The sequence below is a fragment of the Heterodontus francisci genome, chromosome 2 (genome assembly GCF_036365525.1).
Source record: "Heterodontus francisci isolate sHetFra1 chromosome 2, sHetFra1.hap1, whole genome shotgun sequence".
NCBI lineage: Eukaryota > Metazoa > Chordata > Chondrichthyes > Heterodontiformes > Heterodontidae > Heterodontus > Heterodontus francisci.
Window position 1 is genome coordinate 221,446,425 of NC_090372.1, and position 26,297 is coordinate 221,472,721.

General features: G+C 48.2%; 1 protein-coding gene across 3 annotated transcripts in view; it reads right to left on the minus strand.

Moving 5' to 3' along the window:
- The window catches only part of tonsl (tonsoku-like, DNA repair protein), a 126,765-nt gene that overhangs the window by 55,081 nt on the left and 45,387 nt on the right, over positions 1–26,297 (minus strand). For all 3 annotated transcript variants that reach the window (XM_068016229.1, XM_068016222.1, XM_068016212.1), the window contains exon 6: positions 937–1,108. In XM_068016229.1, coding sequence (XP_067872330.1) covers positions 937–1,108 — 172 coding nt within the window. The remainder of the gene's footprint in view (positions 1–936; positions 1,109–26,297) is intronic.

The following is a 26,297-nucleotide window of genomic DNA, read 5'->3' on the forward strand; positions in this document are numbered from 1 at the left end:
CCACCTTGGTTCCCTAACCTTTAATACCATTAGCCAACAAAAATCTATCAATGCCAGTTTTGAAATTTAAACTGATTCTCAGGCTCAGCAGTTTTTTGGGGAGAGATTTCCACTATTGTGTGTGTGAAGTGGTGCCACCTGGATTCAAGCCAGTACAGCCTGGCTCCAATTTTAAGGTGTCTGGCAACGCCACCACCCCACCCCCCACCCCCAAAACCCCTGTTCTGGACTCTCCCCAACCAGACGGTGTTTCTCTACGTACCCTATCAACTCCTTTAGCCATTGTAAACAGCTCAATTAGAGATCACCCCTCAACCTTCTTTACTCGAGGACGTCCAAATTCCTAGTCTACATGCAACTGTCCTCATAATTTAACCCTTTCAGCCCGAGTATCGATGGGTTAAAGGGGTTGCTAAGTGCCAGGGTCTCTTACTCATCAACCAATGCGACGGCAGAGGCCATCAGTCAAGGGTCAGCCCACTGGCAAGGAGGGCCATTGTAGACCAAACTACTTTGCATTGAAAGGCTAATGTGGGTGGACAGGGTATGGGGTCTGGTGGTTGAGATATTCATCCCTGGGATGTGGGTGCCATTGGCAAGGCTGGTATTTATTGCCCATTGCTAGTTGGCAAAGTTTGACACAACTGAATGGCTTGCTAAGGCAGTTAAGAGTCAACCACGTTGATGTGAGGGGAGACTGGAATCATGTACAGGCCCAGACTGGGTAAGGAAGGCAGCTTTCCTTCCCTAAAGGACATGAACCACTTGGGTTTTCACTGCAATCTGACAGCTTTACTGAGACTGACTTTTCACTTCCAGATTTAGATTGAATTCAAATTCTTAAACATGCTTCCTCGCGGCCCCCCCAACCCAACTGCCCAATGCCGAAGTACTCACACTCTCTCGCACCTCCCTCTCTCCCCACCACACACTCACCTGCCCAATGCTGCTGAAGCACTCGCTCTCCATGAACTTCTCCTTCATTTTCTTGGCACACTCCTTGGCAGCTTCCAAACAGCGGATGGCCTTGGAGTGCCCGCCATTGCGCCAATGAATGCTGCCCAGGTTGAAGTTGGCTCGGTACAGATCCTCATACAGACTGTTCTGCCTGTGGGAGAGCGGAACACATCTTTAATGATGCTGGTTCCGAGAGGAGAGAAACAGGTCGCATCTTACCATCACTCCATTCCCTACTGAAGCAATCCCTAATGAGGAGGATTACAATCTGCTGAGAATCTGGGCTATATGAAGGATAATGAAGCCAAAGAGAGGGTACAACATAGATTCACTCGAATGCCATCTGGTTTAAGAAAAGCAGAGAAAGGCCTGAAAATTGAACTCTTTTAGAATCACAGAATCTTACAGCACAGAAAGTGCCATTCAGCCTGTCGTACTCATGCTGGCTCTTTCAATGAGCTGTCCCGTGGTCCCACGGCCCATCCTGCAAATTAGCTCTCAAGCGCATGTCCAATTGCCTTCTGAAAGTTCCTATGGGAATCTCTTCCACCTCCCTTTCAGGTAGTGCATTTCAGATCTTAACAACCTTCTGTATAAAAACATTTCTCCTCATTATTTTGTTAAGAATTTATGATGAACTTTTATAAAACACTGGTTTGGCCTCAGCTGGATGTTGTGTCCAATTCTGAGCACTACACTTTACAACGGATGTTAAATCATTGGAGAAGGTGCAGAAAAGATTTACGAGAATGGTGCCAGGGATGAGGGACTTCATTTATGTAGATAGATTGGAGAAGCTGGGGGTTGTTCCACTGAGAGAAGTTTGAGAGGAGATTTGATAGAGGTGTTCAAAATCATGAGGATCAGGACAGAGCAGCTGGAGAGAAACTGTTCCTATTGGTGGTAGGATCCAGAACTAGAGGACATTGATTTAAGGTAATAGGCAAAAAGAAGCAATGGCGACATGAGGATAAACTTGTTACGCAGTAAGTTGTTAGAATGTGGAATACACTGCCTGAGAGTGTGGTGAAGGCAGGTTCAGTGAGTGGTTAGGATCTGGAATACACTGCCTGAGAGTGTGGTGGAGGCAGGTTCAGTGAGTGTTTAGGATCTGGAATACACTGCCTGAGAGTGTGGTGGAGGCAGGTTCAGTGAGTGTTTAGAATGTGGAATACACTGCCTGAGAGTGTGGTGGAGGCAGGTTCAGTGAGTGGTTAGAATGTGGAATACACTGCCTGAGAGTGTGGTGGAGGCAGGTTCAGTGAGTGGTTAGAATGTGGAATACACTGCCTGAGAGTGTGGTGGAGGCAGGTTCAGTGAGTGGTTAGAATGTGGAATACACTGCCTGAGAGTGTGGTGGAGGCAGGTTCAGTGAGTGGTTAGAATGTGGAATACACTGCCTGAGAGTGTGGTGGAGGCAGGTTCAGTGAGTGTTTAGAATGTGGAATACACTGCCTGAGAGTGTGGTGGAGGCAGGTTCAGTGAGTGGTTAGAATGTGGAATACACTGCCTGAGAGTGTGGTGGAGGCAGGTTCAGTGAGTGGTTAGAATGTGGAATACACTGCCTGAGAGTGTGGGGGAGGCAGGTTCAGTGAGTGGTTAGAATGTGGAATACACTGCCTGAGAGTGTGGGGGAGGCAGGTTCAGTGAGTGTTTAGAATGTGGAATACACTGCCTGAGAGTGTGGTGGAGGCAGGTTCAGTGAGTGGTTAGAATGTGGAATAAACTGCCTGAGAGTGTGGTGGAGGCAGGTTCAGTGAGTGGTTAGAATGTGAAATACACTGCCTGAGAGTGTGGTGGAGGCAGGTTCAGTGAGTGGTTAGAATGTGGAATACACTGCCTAAGAGTGTGGGGGAGGCAGGTTCAGTGAGTGGTTAGAATGTGGAATACACTGCCTGAGAGTGTGGGGGAGGCAGGTTCAGTGAGTGTTTAGAATGTGGAATACACTGCCTGAGAGTGTGGTGGAGGCAGGTTCAGTGAGTGGTTAGAATGTGGAATAAACTGCCTGAGTGTGGGGGAGGCAGGTTCAGTGAGTGGTTAGAATGTGGAATACACTGCCTGAGAGTGTGGTGGAGGCAGGTTCAGTGAGTGTTTAGAATGTGGAATACACTGCCTGAGAGTGTGGTGGAGGCAGGTTCAGTAAGTGGTTAGAATGTGGAATAAACTGCCTGAGTGTGGGGGAGGCAGGTTCAGTGAGTGGTTAGAATGTGGATAACACTGTCTGAGAGTGTGGTGGAGGCAGGTTCAGTGAGTGGTTAGAATGTGGAATACACTGCCTGAGAGTGTGGTGGAGGCAGGTTCAGTGAGTGGTTAGAATGTGGAATACACTGCCTGAGAGTGTGGTGGAGGCAGGTTCAGTGAGTGGTTAGAATGTGGAATACACTGTCTGAGAGTGTGGTGGAGGCAGGTTCAGTGAGTGTTTAGGATCTGGAATACACTGCCTGAGAGTGTGGTGGAGGCAGGTTCAGTGAGTGGTTAGAATGTGGAATACACTGCCTGATTTCCCGGCGGAGCAGCAGGAGAAGGTAGCGACTCTTCGGTGGGTGAGTGAAGGCATCAGGAGCTGTGTTTTAAAAGTAAGTACTTACTGTTTTACTTACTGTTTTCCTTGTCTTTGAGTTTCTTTTGGCGCCGGAGGAACCGGAAGCTGGTCGGCAGCGAGGACTCCTGGGTAAGTATTTTCCTTAAAGGTGCGGAGCTGAGTAAACCCGAGCCACTACACATGTAGTGTCTCCCGCCCATCCTCCTCCTCTAACCTAATAATAAGACCCTTTTTACCCTCCTCCTCTAGCCAAAAAGGACTGAACAGGTAAGCTATTTACTGTTTTTGTTAATATCTATAGTTGTACTTAACTAAGGGGTAATTGAATAAAAGAAATGGCAGCCAGTGTAGTGTCTTGCTCCTCCTGCAGAATGTTCGAGGTGAGGGAAACCTCCGGTGGCCCTGCCGACTTCACCTGCTGGAAGTGCATCCGTCTCCAGCTCCTATCAGACCGTGTTAGGGAATTGGAGCTGGAGCTGGATGAACTAAGGATCATTCGGGAAGCTGAGGGGTTGATAGATAGAAGCTACACGGAGGTCGTTACTCCACAAATCAAAGGCAGCTGGGTAACAGTTAGAGGTGGGAAGAGGTCAGTGCAGGGATCTCCTGTGGTCGTTCCCCTCAACAACAAGTATACAGTTTTAGATACTGTTGGGGGGGACGGCCTATCGGGGGCAGGCTGCAGTGACCGGGCCTCTGGCACGGGGTCCTGCACTGTGGCTCAGAAGGGAAGGAGGGAGAATGGGAGAGCACTAGTCATCGGGGACTCGATGGTGAGGAGTACGGACAGGCGGTTCTGTGGGCGCAGGCGAGACGCACGGATGGTTTGTTGCCTCCCTGGTGCCAGGGTCCGTGATGTTTGTGATCGCGTCTTCAGGATCCTTAAAGGGGAGGGGGAGCAGCCAGAGGTCGTGGTGCACATTGGCACCAACGATGTAGGAAGGAAGGGTGGCACAGATGTTAGAAGTGAGTTTAGGGAGTTAGGCTGGAAGCTGAAAGCTCGGACGGACAGAGTTGTTATCTCTGGTTTGTTGCCGGCGCCACGTGATAGTGAGGCTAGGAATAGGGAGAGAGCACAGCTGAACACGTGGCTGCAGGAATGGTGTAGGAGGGAGGGCTTCCAGTTCTTGGATAATTGGACTGCATTCTGGGGAAGATGGGACCTGTTCAAACAGGACGGGCTGCATCTGAACCAGAGGGGCACCAATATCCTGGGAGGGAGGTTTGCTAGTACTGTTCGGGAGGGTTTAAACTAGTTTGGGAGGGGGATGGGAACCGGACTTGTAATCCAGGGACCAGTGGGTCCACTCAGAAAGACAAAGAGTGTAGTGAGGTATTGGGGAAGGTAGCACTGTCACAGAGGACAGATGGGCACGGAGAAGGGTTAAAGTGCGTATACTTCAACGCAAGAAGCATCAGGAATAAGGTGAGTGAATTGAAGGCGTGGATGGGCACTTGGGACTACGATGTTGTGGCCATCACTGAAACGTGGATAGGTGAGGGGGAGGAATGGTTTTTGGAGGTACCTGGTTATAGATGTTTTCATAAGATTAGGAATGGTGGTAAAAGAGGTGGGGGGGTGGCATTGTTAGTTAGAAATAGTGTAACAACTGCTGAAAGAATTTTCGAGGAGGATCTGCCGACTGAGGCACTGTGGGTTGAGGTCAGGAACAGGAAAGGAGCAGTCACCTTGATGGGAGTTTTCTATAGGCCCCCCAATAGCAGCAGGGAGGTGGAAGAGCAGATTGGGAAACAGATTTTGGAAAGGAGCAGAAGTCACAGGGTAGTAATTATGGGGGATTTCAACTTCCCAAATATTGATTGGCAACTCTTTAGATCGAATAGTTTGGATGGGGTAGTGTTTGTGCAGTATGTCCAGGAAGCTTTTCTGACTCAGTATGTAGACTGCCCGACCAGAGGGGAGGCAATATTGGATTTGGTACTAGGTAATGAACCAGGGCAAGTGATAGAGCTGTTGGTGGGCGAGCACTTTGGAGATAGTGATCACAATTCTGTAGCATTCACTGTGGTAATGGAGAGGGATAGGTATGTGCAACAGGGCAAGGTTTACAATTGGGGGAAGGGTAGATATGATGCTGTCAGGCAGGAACTGAGGAGCATAAGTTGGGAGCATATGCTGGCAGGGAAGGGCACGGTCGAAATGTGGAACTTTTTCAAGGAGCAGATAGTAGGGGCCATTGATAAGCATGTCCCTGTCAGACAGGGAAGGGATGGTCATGTGAGGGAACCGTGGTTGACAAGAGAGGTTGAGAGTCTTGTTAGGAAGAAGAAGGATGCGTATATAAAGTTGAGGAAAAAGGGCACAGGCATAGCTCTGGAGGGATACAAGTTGGCCAGGAAGGATCTGAAGAAAGGGATTAGGAGAGCTAAGAGAGGGCATGAAAAATGCTTGGCGGGTAGGATAAAAGAAAACCCCAAGGCCTTTTACGCGTATGTCAGAAATATGAGGATGACTAGGGGGACCATAGGTCCGGTCAAGGACAATAGCGGGAGACTGTGTGTTGAGCCGGAAGAGATAAGTGAGGTTTTGAATGAGTACTTCTCTTCGGTATTTACGAATGAGAAGGGGTGTATTACTGAAGAGGACGGTGGGAAGCAGACTGGTAAGCTCGAGGAAGTGCTCGTTAGGAGGGAAGATGTGTTGGGGTTTTTGAATAACTTGAAGATAGACAAGTCTCCCGGGCCTGACGGGGTATATCCAAGGATGTTATGGGAAGCAAGGGATGAAATTGCAGAGCCGCTGGCAATGATCTTTTCATCTTCTCTGCTGACGGGGGTGGTACCAGGTGATTGGAGGGTGGCAAATGTTGTGCCCCTGTTCAAGAAAGGGAATAGGAACAACCCTGGGAATTACAGGCCAGTTAGTCTTACTTCGGTGGTAGGCAAGTTGATGGAAAAGGTGCTGAGGGATAGGATTTCTGAGCATCTGGAAAGACACTGCTTGATTCGGGACAGTCAGCACGGTTTTGTGAGGGGTAGGTCTTGCCTCACAAGCCTGATTGAATTCTTTGAGCAGGTGACCAAGCAAGTGGATGAGGGTAAACCAGTGGATGTGGTGTACATGGATTTTAGTAAGGCATTTGATAAGGTCCCCCATGGTAGACTTATGGAGAAAGTCAGGAGGCATGGGATAGTGGGGAATGTGGCCAGTTGGATTAAGAATTGGCTAACTGATAGAAGGCAGAGAGTGGTCTTAGATGGTAAATACTCAGCCTGGAGCCCAGTTACCAGTGGCGTGCCGCAGGGATCAGTTCTGGGTCCTCTCCTGTTTGTGATTTTTATTAACGACTTGGATGAGGAAGTCGAAGGGTGGGTCAGTAAATTTGCAGATGATACAAAGGTTGGTGGAGTTGTGGATACCGAGGAGGGCTATTGTCGTCTGCAAAGGGACTTGGATAGGTTGCAGTGCTGGGCTGAAAAGTGGCAGATGGAGTTTAACCCTGAAAAGTGTGAGGTCGTCCATTTTGGAAGGACAAACATGAATGCAAAATACTGGGTTAACGGTAGGGTTCTTGGGCATGTGGAGGAGCAGAGAGACCTTGGGGTCTATGTGCATAGATCATTGAAAGTTGCAACTCAAGTGGATAGGGCTGTGAAGAAGGCATATGGGGTGTTAGCGTTCATTAGCAGAGGGATTGAATTTAAGAGCCGTGAGGTGATGATGCAGCTGTACAGGACCTTGGTAAGGCCTCATTTGGAGTACTGTGTGCAGTTCTGGTCGCCTCATTTTAGGAAGGATGTGGAAGCCTTGGAGAGGGTGCAGAGGAGATTTACCAGGATGTTGCCTGGAATGGAGAATAAGTCTTACGAGGAAAGGCTGAACATTCTAGGCCTCTTCTCATTAGAAAGGAGAAGGATGAGGGGTGACATGATAGAGGTTTATAAGATGATCAGGGGAATAGATAGGGTAGACAGTCAGAAACTTTTTCCCCGGGTGGAGCAAAGCGTTACAAGGGGTCATAAATTTAAGGTGAAGGGTGGGAGATATAAGGGGGATGTCAGGGGAAGGTTCTTTACCCAGAGAGTGGTCGAGGCATGGAATGCCTTGCCCGGGGAAGTTGTTGAGTCAGAAACTTTAGGGACTTTCAAAAGGCTTTTGGATAGGTATATGGATAAAGGAGAATGATGGGGTATAGATTAAATTGTCCTTGACAGAGGACAAAGGATCGGCACAACATTGTGGGCCGAAGGGCCTGTTCTGTGCTGTATGTTCTATGTTCTATGTTCTATGAGTGTTTAGGATCTGGAATACACTGCCTGAGAGTGTGGTGGAGGCAGGTTCAGTGAGTGGTTAGAATGTGGAATACACTGTCTGAGAGTGTGGTGGAGGCAGGTTCAGTGAGTGGTTAGAATGTGGAAGACACTGCCTGAGAGTGTGGTGGAGGCAGGTTCAGTGAGTGGTTAAGAACAAAAGAACAAAGAACAAAGAAAATTACAGCACAGGAACAGGCCCTTCGGCTCTCCAAACCTGTGCCGATCCAGATCCTCTATCTAAACATGTCGCCTGTTTTCTAAGGGTCTGTATCTCTTTGCTTCCGGCCCATTCATGTATCTGTCTAGATACATCTTAAAAGCCGCTATCGTGCCCGCGTCTACCACCTCCGCTGGCAACGCATTCCAGGCATCCACCACCCTCTGCGTAAAGAACTTTCCACGCATATCCCCCCTAAACTTTTTCCCTCTCACTTTGAACTCGTGACCCCTAGTAATTGAATCCCCCACTCTGGGAAAAAGCTTCTTGCTATCCACCCTGTCTATACCTCTCATGATTTTGTACACCGCAATCCGGTCCCCCCTCAACCTCCGTCTTTCTAATGAAAATAATCCTAATCTACTCAACCTCTCTTCATAGCTAGCGCCCTCCATACCAGGCAACATCCTGATGAACCTCCTCTGCACCCTCTCCAAAGCATCTACATCCTTTTGGTAATGTGGCGACCAGAACTGCACGCAGTATTCGAAATGTGGTCGAACCAAAGTCTTCTACAACTGTAACATGACCTGCCAACTCTTGTACTCAATACCCCATCCGATGAAGGAAAGCATGCCGTATGCCTTCTTGACCACTCTATTGATCTGCGTTGCCACCTTCAGGGAACAATGGACCTGAACACCCAAATCTCTCTGGACATCAATTTTCCCCAGGACTTTTCCATTTATTGTATAGTTCACTCTTGAATTGGATCTTCCAAAATGCATCACCTCGCATTTGCCCGGATTGAACTCCATCTGCCATTTCTCTGCCCAACTCTCCAATCTATCTGTATTCTGCTGTATTCTCTGACAGTCCCCTTCACTATCTGCTACTCCACCAATCTTAGTGTCGTCTGCAAACTTGCTAATCAGTCCACCTATACTTTCCTCCAAATCATTAATGTATATCACAAACAACAGTGGTCCCAGCACGGATCACTGTGGAACACCACTGGTCGCACGTCTCCATTTTGAGAAACTCCCTTCCACTACTACTCTGTCTCCTGTTGCCCAGCCAGTTCTTTATCCATCTAGCTAGTACACCCTGGACCCCATGCGACTTCACTTTCTCCATCAGCCGACCATGGGGAACCTTATCAAACGCCTTACTGAAGTCCATGTATATGACATCTACAGCCCTTCCCTCATCAATCAACTTTGTCACTTCCTCAAAGAATTCTATTAAGTTGGTAAGACATGACCTTCCCTGCACAAAACCATGTTGCCTATCACTGATGAGCCCATTTTCTTCCAAATGGGAATAGATCCTATCCCTCAGTATTTTCTCCAGCAGCTTCCCTACCACTGACGTCAGGCTCACCGGTCTATAATTACCTGGATTTTCCCTGCTACCCTTCTTAAGCAAGGGGACAACATTAGCAATTCTCCAGTCCTCCGGGACCTCACCCGTGTTTAAGGATGCTGCAAAGATATCTGTTAAGGCCCCAGCTATTTCCTCTCTCACTTCCCGCAGTAACCTGGGATAGATCCCATCCGGACCTGGGGACTTGTCCACCTTAATGCCTTTTAGAATACCCAACACTTCCTCCCTCCTTATGCCGACTTGACCTAGAGTAATCAAACATCTGTCCCTAACCTCAACATCCGTCATGTCCTTCTCCTCGGTGAATACCGATGCAAAGTACTCGTTTAAAATCTCACCCATTTTCTCTGACTCCACGCATAACTTTCCTCCTTTGTCCTTAAGTGGGCCAATCCTTTCTCTAGTTACCCTCTTGCTCCTTATATATGAATAAAAGGCTTTGAGATTTTCCTTAACCCTGTTGGCTAAAGATATTTCATGACCCCTTTTAGCTCTCTTAATTCCTCGTTTCAGATTGGTCCTACATTCCCGATATTCTTTCAAAGCTTCGTCTTTCTTCAGCCTCCTCGACCTTGTGTATGCTTCCTTTTTCCTCTTTGACCAGTAATGCAATTCCTCCACCCCTTTTACCTCCCTCTCTATCCCGCCTGAAGCATCGATATCCTGGGATATTTAGTTGTCAATCATGCTGTTCCCTCAACCAAGTCTCAGTAATAGCAATAACATCATACTCCCAGGTACTAATCCAAGCCCTAAGTTCATCTGCCTTACCTACTTCACTTCTTGCATTAAAACAAATGCACCTCAGACCACCAGTCCCTTTGCGTACATCATCTGCTCCCTGCCTGCTCTTCCCCTTAGTCGCGCTGACTTCATTATCTAGTTCCTTACAGGCTTTAGTTACTACCTCCTTACTGTCCACTGACCTCCTCATTTGGTTCCCATCCCCCTGCCACATTAGTTTAAACCCTCCCCAACAGCGTTAGCAAAAGCACCCCCAAGGACATTGGTTCCAGTCCGGCCCAAGTGTAGACTGTCCAATTTGTAATAGTCCCACCTCCCCCAGAACCGGTCCCAATGTCCCAAAAATCTGAACCCCTCCCTCCTGCATCATCTCTCAAGCCATGCATTCATCCTGACTATTCTTTCATTTCTACTCTGACTATCACGTGTAACTGGTAGCAATCCTGAGATTACTACCTCTGAGGTCCTACTTTTTAACTTGGCTCCTAACTCCCTAAATTCTGCTTGTAGGACCTCATCCCGTTTTTTACCTATATCATTGGTGCCTATGTGCACAACGACAACTGGCTGTTCACCCTCCCCCTTCAGAATGTTCTGCAGCCGATCTGAGACATCCCTGACCCGTGCACCTGGGAGGCAATATACCATTCGGGAGTCTCGTTTTCGACCACAGAACCACCTATATACTCCCCTTACAATCGAATCCCCTATGACTATAGCCCTTCCACTCTTTTTCCTGCCCTTCTGAACAGCAGAGCCAGCCACGGTGCCATGAACCTGGCTACTGCTGCCTTCCCCTGGTGAGCCATCTCCCTCAACAGTATCCAAAACGGTATACCTGTTAGGATGTGGAATGCACTGTCTGAGAATGTGGTGGAGGCAGGTTCAGTTAGTGTTTAGGATCTGGAATACACTGCCTGAGAGTGTGGTGGAGGCAGGTTCAGTGAGTGGTTAGAATGTGGAATACACTGCCTGAGAGTGTGGTGGAGGCAGGTTCAGTGAGTGGTTAAGAACAAAAGAACAAAGAACAAAGAAAATTACAGCACAGGAACAGGCCCTTCGGCCCTCCAAGCCTGCGCCGATCCAGATCCTCTATCTAAACATGTCGCCTGTTTTCTAAGGGTCTGTATCTCTTTGCTTCCTGCCCATTCATGTATCTGTCTAGATACATCTTAAAAGACGCTATCGTGCCCGCGTCTACCACCTCCGCTGGCAACGCATTCCAGGCATCCACCACCCTCTGCGTAAAGAACTTTCCACGCATATCCCCCCTAAACTTTTCCCCTCTCACTTTGAACTCGTGACCCCTAGTAATTGAATCCCCCACGCTGGGAAAAAGCTTCTTGCTATCCACCCTGTCTATACCTCTCATGATTTTGTACACCGCAATCCGGTCCCCCCTCAACCTCCGTCTTTCTAATGAAAATAATCCTAATCTACTCAACCTCTCTTCATAGCTAGCGCCCTCCATACCAGGCAACATCCTGGTGAACCTCCTCTGCACCCTCTCCAAAGCATCTACATCCTTTTGGTAATGTGGCGACCAGAACTGCACGCAGTATTCCAAATGTGGTCGAACCAAAGTCCTATATAACTGTAACATGACCTGCCAACTCTTGTACTCAATACCCCATCCGATGAAGGAAAGCATGCCGTATGCCTTCTTGACCACTCTATTGATCTGCGTTGCCACCTTCAGGGAACAATGGACCTGAACACCCAAATCTCTCTGGACATCAATTTTCCCCAGGACTTTTCCATTTACTGTATAGTTCACTCTTGAATTGGATCTTCCAAAATGCATCACCTCGCATTTGCCCGGATTGAACTCCATCTGCCATTTCTCTGCCCAACTCTCCAATCTATCTGTATTCTGCTGTATTCTCTGACAGTCCCCTTCACTATCTGCTACTCCACCAATCTTAGTGTCGTCTGCAAACTTGCTAATCAGACCACCTATACTTTCCTCCAAATCGTTTATGTACATCACAAACAATAGTGGTCCCAGCACGGATCCCTGTGGAACACCACTGGTCACACGTCTCCATTTTGAGAAACTCCCTTCCACTACTACTCTGTCTCCTGTTGCCCAGCCAGTTCTTTATCCATCTAGCTAGTACACCCTGGACCCCATGCGACTTCACTTTCTCCATCAGCCGACCATGGGGAACCTTATCAAACGCCTTACTGAAGTCCATGTATATGACATCTACAGCCCTTCCCTCATCAATCAACTTTGTCACTTCCTCAAAGAATTCTATTAAGTTGGTAAGACATGACCTTCCCTGCACAAAACCATGTTGCCGATCACTGATAAGCCCATTTTCTTCCAAATGGGAATAGATCCTGTCCCTCAGTATTTTCTCCAGCAGCTTCCCTACCACTGACGTCAGGCTCACCGGTCTATAATTACCTGGATTTTCCCTGCTACCCTTCTTAAGCAAGGGGACAACATTAGCAATTCTCCAGTCCTCCGGGACCTCACCCGTGTTTAAGGATGCTGCAAAGATATCTGTTAAGGCCCCAGCTATTTCCTCTCTCACTTCCCGCAGTAACCTGGGATAGATCCCATCCGGACCTGGGGACTTGTCCACCTTAATGCCTTTTAGAATACCCAACACTTCCTCCCTCCTTATGCCGACTTGACCTAGAGTAATCAAACATCTGTCCCTAACCTCAACATCCGTCATGTCCTTCTCCTCGGTGAATACCGATGCAAAGTACTCGTTTAAAATCTCACCCATTTTCTCTGACTCCACGCATAACTTTCCTCCTTTGTCCTTAAGTGGGCCAATCCTTTCTCTAGTTACCCTCTTGCTCCTTATATATGAATAAAAGGCTTTGAGATTTTCCTTAACCCTGTTGGCTAAAGATATTTCATGACCCCTTTTAGCTCTCTTAATTCCTCGTTTCAGATTGGTCCTACATTCCCGATATTCTTTCAAAGCTTCGTCTTTCTTCAGCCTCCTAGACCTTGTGTATGCTTCCTTTTTCCTCTTTGACCAGTAATGCAATTCCTCCACCCCTTTTACCTCCCTCTCTATCCCGCCTGAAGCATCGATATCCTGGGATATTTAGTTGTCAATCATGCCGTTCCCTCAACCAAGTCTCAGTAATAGCAATATCATACTTGGGGCGGCACAGTGGCGCAGTGGTTAGCACTGCAGCCTCACAGCTCCAGGGACCCGGGTTCGATTCTGGGTACTGCCTGTGTGGAGTTTGCAAGTTCTCCCTGTGTCTGCGTGGGTTTTCTCCGGGTGCTCCGGTTTCCTCCCACAAGCCAAAAGACTTGCAGGTTGGTAGGTAAATTGGCCGTTATAAATTGTCACTAGTGTAGGTAGGTGGTAGGGAAATATAGGGACAGGTGGGGATGTTTGGTAGGAATATGGGATTAGTGTAGGATTAGTATAAATGGGTGGTTGATGGTCGGCACAGACTCGGTGGGCCGAAGGGCCTGTTTCAGTGCTGTATCTCTAATCTAATACTCCCAGGTATTAATCCAAGCCCTAAGTTCATCTGCCTTACCTACTTCACTTCTTGCATTAAAACAAATGCACCTCAGACCACCAGTCCCTTTGCGTACATCATCTGCTCCCTGCCTACTCTTTCCCTTAGTCGCGCTGACTTCATTATCTAGTTCCTTACAGGCTTTAGTTACTACCTCCTTACTGTCCACTGACCTCCTCATTTGGTTCCCATCCCCCTGCCACATTAGTTTAAACCCTCCCCAACAGCGTTAGCAAAAGCACCCCCAAGGACATTGGTTCCAGTCCGGCCCAAGTGTAGACTGTCCAATTTGTAATAGTCCCACCTCCCCCAGAACCGGTCCCAATGTCCCAAAAATCTGAACCCCTCCCTCCTGCATCATCTCTCAAGCCATGCATTCATCCTGACTATTCTTTCATTTCTACTCTGACTATCACGTGTAACTGGTAGCAATCCTGAGATTACTACCTCTGAGGTCCTACTTTTTAACTTGGCTCCTAACTCCCTAAATTCTGCTTGTAGGACCTCATCCCATTTTTTACCTATATCATTGGTGCCTATGTGCACAACAACAACTGGCTGTTCACCCTCCCCCTTCAGAATGTTCTGCAGCCGATCTGAGACATCCCTGACCCGTGCACCTGGGAGGCAATATACCATTCGGGAGTCTCGTTTTCGACCACAGAACCACCTATATACTCCCCTTACAATCGAATCCCCTATGACTATAGCCCTTCCACTCTTTTTCCCGCCCTTCCGAACAGCAGAGCCAGCCACGGTGCCATGAACCTGGCTACTGCTGCCTTCCCCTGGTGAGCCATCTCCCTCAACAGTATCCAAAACGGTATACCTGTTAGGATGTGGAATGCACTGTCTGAGAATGTGGTGGAGGCAGGTTCAGTGAGTGTTTAGGATCTGGAATGCACTGTCTGAGTGTGGCGGAGGCAGGTTCAGTGAGTGTTTAGGATGTGGAATACACTGTCTGAGAGTGTGGTGGAGGCAGTTTCAGTGAGTGTTTAGGATCTGGAATGCACTGTCTGAGAGTGCGGTGGAGGCAGGTTCAGTGAGTGTTTAGGATGTGGAATACACTGTCTGAGAGTGTGGTGGAGGCAGGTTCAGTGAGTGTTTAGGATCTGGAATGCACTGTCTGAGAGTGCGGTGGAGGCAGGTTCAGTGAGTGTTTCGGATCTGGAATGCACTGTCTGAGAGTGTGGTGGAGGCAGGTTCAGTGAGTGTTTAGGATCTGGAATGCACTGTCTGAGAGTGTGGTGGAGGCAGGTTCAGTGAATGTTTAGGATGTGGAATACACTGTCTGAGAGTGTGGTGGAGGTAGGTTCAGTGAGTGTTTAGGATCTGGAATACACTGCCTGAGAGTGTGGTGGAGGCAAGTTCAGTGAGTGTTTAGAATGTGGAATACACTGCCTGAGAGTGTGGTGGAGGCAGGTTCAGTGAGTGGTTAGAATGTGGAATAAACTGCCTGAGAGTGTGGTGGAGGCAGGTTCAGTGAGTGGTTAGAATGTGGAATACACTGCCTGAGAGTGTGGTGGAGGCAGGTTCAGTGAGTGGTTAGAATGTGGAATACACTGCCTAAGAGTGTGGGGGAGGCAGGTTCAGTGAGTGGTTAGAATGTGGAATACACTGCCTGAGAGTGTGGGGGAGGCAGGTTCAGTGAGTGTTTAGAATGTGGAATACACTGCCTGAGAGTGTGGTGGAGGCAGGTTCAGTGAGTGGTTAGAATGTGGAATAAACTGCCTGAGTGTGGGGGAGGCAGGTTCAGTGAGTGGTTAGAATGTGGAATACACTGCCTGAGAGTGTGGTGGAGGCAGGTTCAGTGAGTGTTTAGAATGTGGAATACACTGCCTGAGAGTGTGGTGGAGGCAGGTTCAGTAAGTGGTTAGAATGTGGAATAAACTGCCTGAGTGTGGGGGAGGCAGGTTCAGTGAGTGGTTAGAATGTGGATAACACTGTCTGAGAGTGTGGTGGAGGCAGGTTCAGTGAGTGGTTAGAATGTGGAATACACTGCCTGAGAGTGTGGTGGAGGCAGGTTCAGTGAGTGGTTAGAATGTGGAATACACTGCCTGAGAGTGTGGTGGAGGCAGGTTCAGTGAGTGGTTAGAATGTGGAATACACTGTCTGAGAGTGTGGTGGAGGCAGGTTCAGTGAGTGTTTAGGATCTGGAATACACTGCCTGAGAGTGTGGTGGAGGCAGGTTCAGTGAGTGGTTAGAATGTGGAATACACTGCCTGATTTCCCGGCGGAGCAGCAGGAGAAGGTAGCGACTCTTCGGTGGGTGAGTGAAGGCATCAGGAGCTGTGTTTTAAAAGTAAGTACTTACTGTTTTACTTACTGTTTTCCTTGTCTTTGAGTTTCTTTTGGCGCCGGAGGAACCGGAAGCTGGTCGGCAGCGAGGACTCCTGGGTAAGTATTTTCCTTAAAGGTGCGGAGCTGAGTAAACCCGAGCCACTACACATGTAGTGTCTCCCGCCCATCCTCCTCCTCTAACCTAATAATAAGACCCTTTTTACCCTCCTCCTCTAGCCAAAAAGGACTGAACAGGTAAGCTATTTACTGTTTTTGTTAATATCTATAGTTGTACTTAACTAAGGGGTAATTGAATAAAAGAAATGGCAGCCAGTGTAGTGTCTTGCTCCTCCTGCAGAATGTTCGAGGTGAGGGAAACCTCCGGTGGCCCTGCCGACTTCACCTGCTGGAAGTGCATCCGTCTCCAGCTCCTATCAGACCGTGTTAGGGAATTGGAGCTGGAGCTGGATGAACTAAGGATCATTCGGGAAGCTGAGGGGTTGATAGATAGAAGCTACACGGAGGTCGTTACTCCACAAATCAAAGGCAGCTGGGTAACAGTTAGAGGTGGGAAGAGGTCAGTGCAGGGATCTCCTGTGGTCGTTCCCCTCAACAACAAGTATACAGTTTTAGATACTGTTGGGGGGGACGGCCTATCGGGGGCAGGCTGCAGTGACCGGGCCTCTGGCACGGGGTCCTGCACTGTGGCTCAGAAGGGAAGGAGGGAGAATGGGAGAGCACTAGTCATCGGGGACTCGATGGTGAGGAGTACGGACAGGCGGTTCTGTGGGCGCAGGCGAGACGCACGGATGGTTTGTTGCCTCCCTGGTGCCAGGGTCCGTGATGTTTGTGATCGCGTCTTCAGGATCCTTAAAGGGGAGGGGGAGCAGCCAGAGGTCGTGGTGCACATTGGCACCAACGATGTAGGAAGGAAGGGTGGCACAGATGTTAGAAGTGAGTTTAGGGAGTTAGGCTGGAAGCTGAAAGCTCGGACGGACAGAGTTGTTATCTCTGGTTTGTTGCCGGCGCCACGTGATAGTGAGGCTAGGAATAGGGAGAGAGCACAGCTGAACACGTGGCTGCAGGAATGGTGTAGGAGGGAGGGCTTCCAGTTCTTGGATAATTGGACTGCATTCTGGGGAAGATGGGACCTGTTCAAACAGGACGGGCTGCATCTGAACCAGAGGGGCACCAATATCCTGGGAGGGAGGTTTGCTAGTACTGTTCGGGAGGGTTTAAACTAGTTTGGGAGGGGGATGGGAACCGGACTTGTAATCCAGGGACCAGTGGGTCCACTCAGAAAGACAAAGAGTGTAGTGAGGTATTGGGGAAGGTAGCACTGTCACAGAGGACAGATGGGCACGGAGAAGGGTTAAAGTGCGTATACTTCAACGCAAGAAGCATCAGGAATAAGGTGAGTGAATTGAAGGCGTGGATGGGCACTTGGGACTACGATGTTGTGGCCATCACTGAAACGTGGATAGGTGAGGGGGAGGAATGGTTTTTGGAGGTACCTGGTTATAGATGTTTTCATAAGATTAGGAATGGTGGTAAAAGAGGTGGGGGGGTGGCATTGTTAGTTAGAAATAGTGTAACAACTGCTGAAAGAATTTTCGAGGAGGATCTGCCGACTGAGGCACTGTGGGTTGAGGTCAGGAACAGGAAAGGAGCAGTCACCTTGATGGGAGTTTTCTATAGGCCCCCCAATAGCAGCAGGGAGGTGGAAGAGCAGATTGGGAAACAGATTTTGGAAAGGAGCAGAAGTCACAGGGTAGTAATTATGGGGGATTTCAACTTCCCAAATATTGATTGGCAACTCTTTAGATCGAATAGTTTGGATGGGGTAGTGTTTGTGCAGTATGTCCAGGAAGCTTTTCTGACTCAGTATGTAGACTGCCCGACCAGAGGGGAGGCAATATTGGATTTGGTACTAGGTAATGAACCAGGGCAAGTGATAGAGCTGTTGGTGGGCGAGCACTTTGGAGATAGTGATCACAATTCTGTAGCATTCACTGTGGTAATGGAGAGGGATAGGTATGTGCAACAGGGCAAGGTTTACAATTGGGGGAAGGGTAGATATGATGCTGTCAGGCAGGAACTGAGGAGCATAAGTTGGGAGCATATGCTGGCAGGGAAGGGCACGGTCGAAATGTGGAACTTTTTCAAGGAGCAGATAGTAGGGGCCATTGATAAGCATGTCCCTGTCAGACAGGGAAGGGATGGTCATGTGAGGGAACCGTGGTTGACAAGAGAGGTTGAGAGTCTTGTTAGGAAGAAGAAGGATGCGTATATAAAGTTGAGGAAAAAGGGCACAGGCATAGCTCTGGAGGGATACAAGTTGGCCAGGAAGGATCTGAAGAAAGGGATTAGGAGAGCTAAGAGAGGGCATGAAAAATGCTTGGCGGGTAGGATAAAAGAAAACCCCAAGGCCTTTTACGCGTATGTCAGAAATATGAGGATGACTAGGGGGACCATAGGTCCGGTCAAGGACAATAGCGGGAGACTGTGTGTTGAGCCGGAAGAGATAAGTGAGGTTTTGAATGAGTACTTCTCTTCGGTATTTACGAATGAGAAGGGGTGTATTACTGAAGAGGACGGTGGGAAGCAGACTGGTAAGCTCGAGGAAGTGCTCGTTAGGAGGGAAGATGTGTTGGGGTTTTTGAATAACTTGAAGATAGACAAGTCTCCCGGGCCTGACGGGGTATATCCAAGGATGTTATGGGAAGCAAGGGATGAAATTGCAGAGCCGCTGGCAATGATCTTTTCATCTTCTCTGCTGACGGGGGTGGTACCAGGTGATTGGAGGGTGGCAAATGTTGTGCCCCTGTTCAAGAAAGGGAATAGGAACAACCCTGGGAATTACAGGCCAGTTAGTCTTACTTCGGTGGTAGGCAAGTTGATGGAAAAGGTGCTGAGGGATAGGATTTCTGAGCATCTGGAAAGACACTGCTTGATTCGGGACAGTCAGCACGGTTTTGTGAGGGGTAGGTCTTGCCTCACAAGCCTGATTGAATTCTTTGAGCAGGTGACCAAGCAAGTGGATGAGGGTAAACCAGTGGATGTGGTGTACATGGATTTTAGTAAGGCATTTGATAAGGTCCCCCATGGTAGACTTATGGAGAAAGTCAGGAGGCATGGGATAGTGGGGAATGTGGCCAGTTGGATTAAGAATTGGCTAACTGATAGAAGGCAGAGAGTGGTCTTAGATGGTAAATACTCAGCCTGGAGCCCAGTTACCAGTGGCGTGCCGCAGGGATCAGTTCTGGGTCCTCTCCTGTTTGTGATTTTTATTAACGACTTGGATGAGGAAGTCGAAGGGTGGGTCAGTAAATTTGCAGATGATACAAAGGTTGGTGGAGTTGTGGATACCGAGGAGGGCTATTGTCGTCTGCAAAGGGACTTGGATAGGTTGCAGTGCTGGGCTGAAAAGTGGCAGATGGAGTTTAACCCTGAAAAGTGTGAGGTCGTCCATTTTGGAAGGACAAACATGAATGCAAAATACTGGGTTAACGGTAGGGTTCTTGGGCATGTGGAGGAGCAGAGAGACCTTGGGGTCTATGTGCATAGATCATTGAAAGTTGCAACTCAAGTGGATAGGGCTGTGAAGAAGGCATATGGGGTGTTAGCGTTCATTAGCAGAGGGATTGAATTTAAGAGCCGTGAGGTGATGATGCAGCTGTACAGGACCTTGGTAAGGCCTCATTTGGAGTACTGTGTGCAGTTCTGGTCGCCTCATTTTAGGAAGGATGTGGAAGCCTTGGAGAGGGTGCAGAGGAGATTTACCAGGATGTTGCCTGGAATGGAGAATAAGTCTTACGAGGAAAGGCTGAACATTCTAGGCCTCTTCTCATTAGAAAGGAGAAGGATGAGGGGTGACATGATAGAGGTTTATAAGATGATCAGGGGAATAGATAGGGTAGACAGTCAGAAACTTTTTCCCCGGGTGGAGCAAAGCGTTACAAGGGGTCATAAATTTAAGGTGAAGGGTGGGAGATATAAGGGGGATGTCAGGGGAAGGTTCTTTACCCAGAGAGTGGTCGAGGCATGGAATGCCTTGCCCGGGGAAGTTGTTGAGTCAGAAACTTTAGGGACTTTCAAAAGGCTTTTGGATAGGTATATGGATAAAGGAGAATGATGGGGTATAGATTAAATTGTCCTTGACAGAGGACAAAGGATCGGCACAACATTGTGGGCCGAAGGGCCTGTTCTGTGCTGTATGTTCTATGTTCTATGTTCTATGAGTGTTTAGGATCTGGAATACACTGCCTGAGAGTGTGGTGGAGGCAGGTTCAGTGAGTGGTTAGAATGTGGAATACACTGTCTGAGAGTGTGGTGGAGGCAGGTTCAGTGAGTGGTTAGAATGTGGAAGACACTGCCTGAGAGTGTGGTGGAGGCAGGTTCAGTGAGTGGTTAAGAACAAAAGAACAAAGAACAAAGAAAATTACAGCACAGGAACAGGCCCTTCGGCTCTCCAAACCTGTGCCGATCCAGATCCTCTATCTAAACATGTCGCCTGTTTTCTAAGGGTCTGTATCTCTTTGCTTCCGGCCCATTCATGTATCTGTCTAGATACATCTTAAAAGCCGCTATCGTGCCCGCGTCTACCACCTCCGCTGGCAACGCATTCCAGGCATCCACCACCCTCTGCGTAAAGAACTTTCCACGCATATCCCCCCTAAACTTTTTCCCTCTCACTTTGAACTCGTGACCCCTAGTAATTGAATCCCCCACTCTGGGAAAAAGCTTCTTGCTATCCACCCTGTCTATACCTCTCATGATTTTGTACACCGCAATCCGGTCCCCCCTCAACCTCCGTCTTTCTAATGAAAATAATCCTAATCTACTCAACCTCTCTTCATAGCTAGCGCCCTCCATACCAGGCAACATCCTGATGAACCTCCTCTGCACCCTCTCCAAAGCATCTACATCCTTTTGGTAATGTGGCGACCAGAACTGCACGCAGTATTCGAAATGTGGTCGAACCAAAGTCTTCTACAACTGTAACATGACCTGCCAACTCTTGTACTCAATACCCCATCCGATGAAGGAAAGCATGCCGTATGCCTTCTTGACCACTCTATTGATCTGCGTTGCCACCTTCAGGGAACAATGGACCTGAACACCCAAATCTCTCTGGACATCAATTTTCCCCAGGACTTTTCCATTTATTGTATAGTTCACTCTTGAATTGGATCTTCCAAAATGCATCACCTCGCATTTGCCCGGATTGAACTCCATCTGCCATTTCTCTGCCCAACTCTCCAATCTATCTGTATTCTGCTGTATTCTCTGACAGTCCCCTTCACTATCTGCTACTCCACCAATCTTAGTGTCGTCTGCAAACTTGCTAATCAGTCCACCTATACTTTCCTCCAAATCATTAATGTATATCACAAACAACAGTGGTCCCAGCACGGATCACTGTGGAACACCACTGGTCGCACGTCTCCATTTTGAGAAACTCCCTTCCACTACTACTCTGTCTCCTGTTGCCCAGCCAGTTCTTTATCCATCTAGCTAGTACACCCTGGACCCCATGCGACTTCACTTTCTCCATCAGCCGACCATGGGGAACCTTATCAAACGCCTTACTGAAGTCCATGTATATGACATCTACAGCCCTTCCCTCATCAATCAACTTTGTCACTTCCTCAAAGAATTCTATTAAGTTGGTAAGACATGACCTTCCCTGCACAAAACCATGTTGCCTATCACTGATGAGCCCATTTTCTTCCAAATGGGAATAGATCCTATCCCTCAGTATTTTCTCCAGCAGCTTCCCTACCACTGACGTCAGGCTCACCGGTCTATAATTACCTGGATTTTCCCTGCTACCCTTCTTAAGCAAGGGGACAACATTAGCAATTCTCCAGTCCTCCGGGACCTCACCCGTGTTTAAGGATGCTGCAAAGATATCTGTTAAGGCCCCAGCTATTTCCTCTCTCACTTCCCGCAGTAACCTGGGATAGATCCCATCCGGACCTGGGGACTTGTCCACCTTAATGCCTTTTAGAATACCCAACACTTCCTCCCTCCTTATGCCGACTTGACCTAGAGTAATCAAACATCTGTCCCTAACCTCAACATCCGTCATGTCCTTCTCCTCGGTGAATACCGATGCAAAGTACTCGTTTAAAATCTCACCCATTTTCTCTGACTCCACGCATAACTTTCCTCCTTTGTCCTTAAGTGGGCCAATCCTTTCTCTAGTTACCCTCTTGCTCCTTATATATGAATAAAAGGCTTTGAGATTTTCCTTAACCCTGTTGGCTAAAGATATTTCATGACCCCTTTTAGCTCTCTTAATTCCTCGTTTCAGATTGGTCCTACATTCCCGATATTCTTTCAAAGCTTCGTCTTTCTTCAGCCTCCTCGACCTTGTGTATGCTTCCTTTTTCCTCTTTGACCAGTAATGCAATTCCTCCACCCCTTTTACCTCCCTCTCTATCCCGCCTGAAGCATCGATATCCTGGGATATTTAGTTGTCAATCATGCTGTTCCCTCAACCAAGTCTCAGTAATAGCAATAACATCATACTCCCAGGTACTAATCCAAGCCCTAAGTTCATCTGCCTTACCTACTTCACTTCTTGCATTAAAACAAATGCACCTCAGACCACCAGTCCCTTTGCGTACATCATCTGCTCCCTGCCTGCTCTTCCCCTTAGTCGCGCTGACTTCATTATCTAGTTCCTTACAGGCTTTAGTTACTACCTCCTTACTGTCCACTGACCTCCTCATTTGGTTCCCATCCCCCTGCCACATTAGTTTAAACCCTCCCCAACAGCGTTAGCAAAAGCACCCCCAAGGACATTGGTTCCAGTCCGGCCCAAGTGTAGACTGTCCAATTTGTAATAGTCCCACCTCCCCCAGAACCGGTCCCAATGTCCCAAAAATCTGAACCCCTCCCTCCTGCATCATCTCTCAAGCCATGCATTCATCCTGACTATTCTTTCATTTCTACTCTGACTATCACGTGTAACTGGTAGCAATCCTGAGATTACTACCTCTGAGGTCCTACTTTTTAACTTGGCTCCTAACTCCCTAAATTCTGCTTGTAGGACCTCATCCCGTTTTTTACCTATATCATTGGTGCCTATGTGCACAACGACAACTGGCTGTTCACCCTCCCCCTTCAGAATGTTCTGCAGCCGATCTGAGACATCCCTGACCCGTGCACCTGGGAGGCAATATACCATTCGGGAGTCTCGTTTTCGACCACAGAACCACCTATATACTCCCCTTACAATCGAATCCCCTATGACTATAGCCCTTCCACTCTTTTTCCCGCCCTTCTGAACAGCAGAGCCAGCCACGGTGCCATGAACCTGGCTACTGCTGCCTTCCCCTGGTGAGCCATCTCCCTCAACAGTATCCAAAACGGTATACCTGTTAGGATGTGGAATGCACTGTCTGAGAATGTGGTGGAGGCAGGTTCAGTTAGTGTTTAGGATCTGGAATACACTGCCTGAGAGTGTGCTGGAGGCAGGTTCAGTGAGTGGTTAGAATGTGGAATACACTGCCTGAGAGTGTGGTGGAGGCAGGTTCAGTGAGTGGTTAAGAACAAAAGAACAAAGAACAAAGAAAATTACAGCACAGGAACAGGCCCTTCGGCCCTCCAAGCCTGCGCCGATCCAGATCCTCTATCTAAACATGTCGCCTGTTTTCTAAGGGTCTGTATCTCTTTGCTTCCTGCCCATTCATGTATCTGTCTAGATACATCTTAAAAGACGCTATCGTGCCCGCGTCTACCACCTCCGCTGGCAACGCATTCCAGGCATCCACCACCCTCTGCGTAAAGAACTTTCCACGCATATCCCCCCTAAACTTTTCCCCTCTCACTTTGAACTCGTGACCCCTAGTAATTGAATCCCCCACGCTGGGAAAAAGCTTCTTGCTATCCACCCTGTCTATACCTCTCATGATTTTGTACACCGCAATCCGGTCCCCCCTCAACCTCCGTCTTTCTAATGAAAATAATCCTAATCTACTCAACCTCTCTTCATAGCTAGCGCCCTCCATACCAGGCAACATCCTGGTGAACCTCCTCTGCACCCTCTCCAAAGCATCTACATCCTTTTGGTAATGTGGCGACCAGAACTGCACGCAGTATTCCAAATGTGGTCGAACCAAAGTCCTATATAACTGTAACATGACCTGCCAACTCTTGTACTCAATACCCCATCCGATGAAGGAAAGCATGCCGTATGCCTTCTTGACCACTCTATTGATCTGCGTTGCCACCTTCAGGGAACAATGGACCTGAACACCCAAATCTCTCTGGACATCAATTTTCCCCAGGACTTTTCCATTTACTGTATAGTTCACTCTTGAATTGGATCTTCCAAAATGCATCACCTCGCATTTGCCCGGATTGAACTCCATCTGCCATTTCTCTGCCCAACTCTCCAATCTATCTGTATTCTGCTGTATTCTCTGACAGTCCCCTTCACTATCTGCTACTCCACCAATCTTAGTGTCGTCTGCAAACTTGCTAATCAGACCACCTATACTTTCCTCCAAATCGTTTATGTACATCACAAACAATAGTGGTCCCAGCACGGATCCCTGTGGAACACCACTGGTCACACGTCTCCATTTTGAGAAACTCCCTTCCACTACTACTCTGTCTCCTGTTGCCCAGCCAGTTCTTTATCCATCTAGCTAGTACACCCTGGACCCCATGCGACTTCACTTTCTCCATCAGCCGACCATGGGGAACCTTATCAAACGCCTTACTGAAGTCCATGTATATGACATCTACAGCCCTTCCCTCATCAATCAACTTTGTCACTTCCTCAAAGAATTCTATTAAGTTGGTAAGACATGACCTTCCCTGCACAAAACCATGTTGCCGATCACTGATAAGCCCATTTTCTTCCAAATGGGAATAGATCCTGTCCCTCAGTATTTTCTCCAGCAGCTTCCCTACCACTGACGTCAGGCTCACCGGTCTATAATTACCTGGATTTTCCCTGCTACCCTTCTTAAGCAAGGGGACAACATTAGCAATTCTCCAGTCCTCCGGGACCTCACCCGTGTTTAAGGATGCTGCAAAGATATCTGTTAAGGCCCCAGCTATTTCCTCTCTCACTTCCCGCAGTAACCTGGGATAGATCCCATCCGGACCTGGGGACTTGTCCACCTTAATGCCTTTTAGAATACCCAACACTTCCTCCCTCCTTATGCCGACTTGACCTAGAGTAATCAAACATCTGTCCCTAACCTCAACATCCGTCATGTCCTTCTCCTCGGTGAATACCGATGCAAAGTACTCGTTTAAAATCTCACCCATTTTCTCTGACTCCACGCATAACTTTCCTCCTTTGTCCTTAAGTGGGCCAATCCTTTCTCTAGTTACCCTCTTGCTCCTTATATATGAATAAAAGGCTTTGAGATTTTCCTTAACCCTGTTGGCTAAAGATATTTCATGACCCCTTTTAGCTCTCTTAATTCCTCGTTTCAGATTGGTCCTACATTCCCGATATTCTTTCAAAGCTTCGTCTTTCTTCAGCCTCCTAGACCTTGTGTATGCTTCCTTTTTCCTCTTTGACCAGTAATGCAATTCCTCCACCCCTTTTACCTCCCTCTCTATCCCGCCTGAAGCATCGATATCCTGGGATATTTAGTTGTCAATCATGCCGTTCCCTCAACCAAGTCTCAGTAATAGCAATATCATACTTGGGGCGGCACAGTGGCGCAGTGGTTAGCACTGCAGCCTCACAGCTCCAGGGACCCGGGTTCGATTCTGGGTACTGCCTGTGTGGAGTTTGCAAGTTCTCCCTGTGTCTGCGTGGGTTTTCTCCGGGTGCTCCGGTTTCCTCCCACAAGCCAAAAGACTTGCAGGTTGGTAGGTAAATTGGCCGTTATAAATTGTCACTAGTGTAGGTAGGTGGTAGGGAAATATAGGGACAGGTGGGGATGTTTGGTAGGAATATGGGATTAGTGTAGGATTAGTATAAATGGGTGGTTGATGGTCGGCACAGACTCGGTGGGCCGAAGGGCCTGTTTCAGTGCTGTATCTCTAATCTAATACTCCCAGGTATTAATCCAAGCCCTAAGTTCATCTGCCTTACCTACTTCACTTCTTGCATTAAAACAAATGCACCTCAGACCACCAGTCCCTTTGCGTACATCATCTGCTCCCTGCCTACTCTTTCCCTTAGTCGCGCTGACTTCATTATCTAGTTCCTTACAGGCTTTAGTTACTACCTCCTTACTGTCCACTGACCTCCTCATTTGGTTCCCATCCCCCTGCCACATTAGTTTAAACCCTCCCCAACAGCGTTAGCAAAAGCACCCCCAAGGACATTGGTTCCAGTCCGGCCCAAGTGTAGACTGTCCAATTTGTAATAGTCCCACCTCCCCCAGAACCGGTCCCAATGTCCCAAAAATCTGAACCCCTCCCTCCTGCATCATCTCTCAAGCCATGCATTCATCCTGACTATTC